General features: G+C 41.4%; 1 protein-coding gene across 1 annotated transcript in view; it reads right to left on the reverse strand.

Moving 5' to 3' along the window:
- Positions 1–3,703: 3,703 nt before the first annotated feature.
- PDE6D (phosphodiesterase 6D) overlaps positions 3,704–4,619 on the reverse strand; it is a 56,019-nt gene continuing 55,103 nt past the window's right edge. Inside the window, exon 7 of the mRNA XM_006760420.2 lies at positions 3,704–4,302. Within this exon, the coding sequence (XP_006760483.2) occupies positions 4,221–4,302 (82 nt within the window). The 3' untranslated portion in view covers positions 3,704–4,220. The remainder of the gene's footprint in view (positions 4,303–4,619) is intronic.

Raw genomic sequence — 4,619 nt, forward strand, 5'->3', positions numbered from 1 at the left:
AAAACACATTCAATTTGAGAACATTTTCATTGTCCCCCCAAAAAACCCATACCTGCCTAGCCAGTGTGGCTCAGTGGTTGAACATCAACCTATGAACTAGGAGGTCACTGTTTTGTTCTAGGTCAGGCTCACACCTGGGTTGTGGGCTCGATCACCAGTGTGGGGCGTGCAGGAGGCAGCCAATCAATGATTCTCTCTCATGATTGATGTTTCTCTCTCTCCCTCTCCCTTCCTCTCTGAAATCCATACAAATATACTAGTATTTCTAAAAAATCACAAACATGAATATTTTTTAGAAGTGGCATTTCCAGTGGCTGCAGGCCTCCCCAGAGATGCCAAGGAGGTGCCTGTGGGCAGAGGCATGGTTTTCCTCAGTGAGACTGTTTGCTTCCTCCCAAACCCACAGCAGAGGTCCCAGAATTCTGTGCCATATGATATCATTTGGGCCTGGGAAGGTTTGGGGATCACTATGGACATAAAACCATTTCAATATAATAAAATGTCTACTTTAAAAATATATATATTTTTGCCAAAACCGGTTTGGCTAGCCATGCCGGCCGGGCTAAAATGTCTACTTTTTAAAAAAAATATATATTTTTTTAAATATATTTTACTGATTTTTTTACAGAGAGGAAGGGAGAGGGATAGAGAGTTAGAAACATCGATGAGAGAGAAACATCGATCAGCCGCCTCCTGCACACCTCCCACTGGGGATGAGCCCGCTACCAAGGTACATGCCCTTGACTGAAATCGAACCTGGAACCCGTCAGTCCGCAGGCTGACACTCTATCCACTGAACCAAACTGGTTAGGGCTAAAATGTCTACTTTTAAGTGAATGTAAGCCCTCCAGGAAAACTGTTTTTGACCTTAGCCTAATTGTACCAAATGAACTGTAGCTTGTTGCTGAATATAAGCCAATTAAAAGTTGGCAGACATCTGCTAGAAGAGATGATTTGGATTCCAGTCCTTACCCAGGGTTGGGCCACGAGTAAAGGATATGTAGGGCCAACAATACACCATGGAAAAAAATAAGTGACCACTGTCAACTCTGTAATAACATAAAACAGTAAAATAAAATTCTAAGTTCTCTAACTAGTTAGACTGAGCATGTAGAGTGCCATTATATAGGGGTACCCCATGTACTATAAAATATTCAGATAGCATATTGTTTAGCTCGAGTGTACATATGTTAGCCTAAAATGAAAGTAATGCTTGTTATACAAATTAAAAATTCAAGTGGTAATAATTTTGCTTTTCCTCTTATAATTGAGAAGAGCTATTTGGGGGTGATTTGAATAAATCAAGTCACTTAAAAGCTGTTCTAAAAAATCTGAGTAAATGTCTTCTTTTTCTTTAAATATACTTCCTATAATAAGTACAAGAATTCAAAAGTATTCCGTAAACCAAGAGCTGCCTAGAGTTCAGAAGTGGGTAGACAATACCTGTTGGCCAGAATGGTGATGTATGTTTCTAACTCTCTGAAAGGCATATTTTAAAACCAAGGGCTTACCAGGGGTCCCTAAACATTCTCTGCTCACTATATCCTTAGTGTCTCAGTAACTTTTCACTTACATTATTTAGGCAAAAAAACCCCCACCAAACTAATAATTCCCTTTATTAAACAGTTAGGTTCAAATGACTTCAGCCAGTGGCTGCCATATTATTTTTTGGAAAAAAAAGCCATATAAATTGAGAGAAAAAATATTTTTATTTCATTTATAATCACAATGACCTCCTAATGGGTGTGCCTGTTGGGCACGGGACAGTTTCTTAATCCTTGGAATCAGACTGGACACCACCATCCTTATTTTCTAGTCACATTATTTTTGAAGGGTAGTAGTTGCTTCTTATCACCAAAACCTTCAAAAACCTGGTTTACCAAAGATACCTCATTGAAAAAGAACGTAGTGTGTTCTACTGTTGAAACTGAACTATCTTGAGCTAATAGTTTGAGCAATATATGACAGATGTCCTGTATCACTGTATTTCCCTTGAAAATTAAAAGATCCTGCAGCACCTCTGTGAGTTTGCTGCAGAGCTACAGGGTGCCTTCGTGTACAGTTTGGAAACCAAATGTATTCACCAAATTTCTGCTTTTCACTCCACTCCATTCTGCCCCTCAGTTTATTCAAAGCTAGTCAAAGCTGCTCAGTTTCAGACCAAATAAAAGCACCAAAAAGAACTGCAAAGCCAGATGATGTCTTCACTTTGAGGACCATTTTAACAGGGCACTTTGAAAGCCACAAAACAACCAGGTCACTAAGCCAGAGTCCTAAAACTAAACTTGGTAATACAAAGGAGATTGACTGTCAGATGCACATCTTGGGGCTCTCTCTGGTTGTGAAGGATAAATCAGAAGGGGAGGCAATGCCATCAACTGGACCAGCCCGATGGTTATAGGAAATGCGGAGTAGGGAAGGGGTAAAGACGACAATGGGGGACATGTTTAGGAAGAAAAGTCAATAGGCCTGGACCACTATGTTGTGGGACAGCTCATCCTTCCCCACTAACTTTCTGAAGTTCTCATCTTTCCCCCACACCTGGGCAGATATTTCTCCCCACCCCTCCCACCCATGGCTGGGGGTGGAGAACAAGGATGTCATCTTTTTGTTCTGCATCCTCCTCATTACTCCTCTCCATCCTATACCAGGCTGGAAGGGGCAGGCTTCCCTTTGATAATTAAAAATTAGCTTTTAAAGACAACAGATCTACTGTGAGGGACAGAACTGTCCCTGAATGATGGCAATAATATACTAAAAATGTACAGCTCCCCTCCTCCACCAATGCAAACAGCCCCTTCAGCAAAAGAGCAGGGACTGGGAGCAGGGGCTACGGCAGAGGGCAGGTCTCTGAGTGTACTCTCCTCGCCCTGGGCCTTACTACTGTGGGAACCTGAAAACTTTTAATTGTTGGTATATTTATTGATTGTTTTAATTTTCTTAGAGAGAGAGGAAGGGAGGGAGTGAGCAAGAAAGAAACATTGATTTGTTGTTCCACTTACTTATGCATTCATTCATTGATTCTTGTATGTGCCCTGACCGGCGATTGAACCTGCAACCTTGGCATATTGGGATGATGAGCTACCTGGCCAGGGACTAATTGTTGGTATTTTATAAGGGATAGTGGAGGCTACTGGTAGCTCAGAGGTAAGTTCCTAAAAAGGAAACCCTTTAAATGTTCTCTCACATCAGACTGGAAAGTACTGTAGATGTATAATCACTTCTCTCCCACATGAACTTCTCTGACGGATTTTTACGGCTCCCAGCATCCCAGGTGCTTCCCCAGTGTTCTCCAGTCAACTTCAGGAGGATCTTCACTCTGTAACTTATTCTCTCATTTAGGAATGAGTCCCTACCCTACCAACTTAGAACATCTACCCTTTCTGGAAACCTCTTCAACAAATGAACATTATAAAGAAATAGAAAAAGTTAAAAACAACAAACCAACAAAGACGGGGTGCATGTATGCTGTGAAAGAGAACCACTAAATATAATGTCTAAAAGACAAGTATTAAGGTCATTGGTCTTGCTCAGGTACGTTTTATATTATTGGAAATCAGGAACTGAAGCACTCAGGAACCGTAAGATCTATCATCTGGTCTCTGGAGTAAAACAGAATTGCGATTCTATGGTCTGATAAATGTCATTTTTCTCATCATGGAGCCAAGTTTGTGTTCCAGAAAAAGGAGAGATGAAAGCAGTGCCATGTTAAAGACTGTAGGAATATTTTAATTCATATTTCAATTCATTACATAATAATATCACAGTCTATTTTACAAGTTAAATGTATGAGAATGTATGAAATAGAAAAGGTAGGAAAAGACTAAATATGGGTCAAGAACATGAATTTTTCCAAAGCCAGGGGCCAAAAGAAGATGCGTGCCCTGTAGGACCCAAGGAGGAGGCAGGGAGGATGACAGGAACAGCATTGGCTCCTGCACTGACTCCTGGTGTGTGTTTGTCCCATGTTTACCCTGGGAAAGAACCCTGGGAAAGAGGAGAGGCATGCCCTCTGCCCTGGTCTGAGGTGGGGGTTAGCCTGGTCAGTGGAAGATGGCAGCTTGAGTGCAGAGCTGGTCCCTTTGTGGCCGCAGGTGGGTTTTGTTGTAGAGGGAATTAGGGGTGGAAGTGTCAAAAATCAAATGTGTGGAGGAAAAAAGTAAACAGTTTCCTCTGTTCCCCCCAAAATCCAAATTCTTAAAATGCAATACATTCTTCTCTCAAACGTAGAAAAGTCTCACTCTGGATGTGCTTACGAGAAGATCGTCGTCAAAAAACTTTGTCTCTATGATAACATTCCCACTGTGAGTAAGAAGAGACGGCAAAAGAGCGATGTGTTAGGCAACAGATTTCATTTCCAGAAAGTGATTTCAATCTGGGTTTGCTGGGCCCTGGACATATACCCACCTAGCACCTTGGCTTGGGGACATTCAAATCTGTGTCTACATGGGGTAGAAGTCTAATATGACATTTAACTTATGTGACTAGGTTTGTCTTCCTCAAGTTCAGAAATCAGAAGAGAGAGCATGTCTTAATCCTTGGTACACTTCAGGCCCTTAGTAGAATGCTCTGCACAGAGGGGTGCTTATAAATATACTGATTTTCTGATACACAGAGGT

Source organism: Myotis davidii, unplaced genomic scaffold (genome assembly GCF_000327345.1).
Source record: "Myotis davidii unplaced genomic scaffold, ASM32734v1 scaffold370, whole genome shotgun sequence".
Taxonomy (NCBI): Eukaryota; Metazoa; Chordata; class Mammalia; order Chiroptera; family Vespertilionidae; genus Myotis; species Myotis davidii.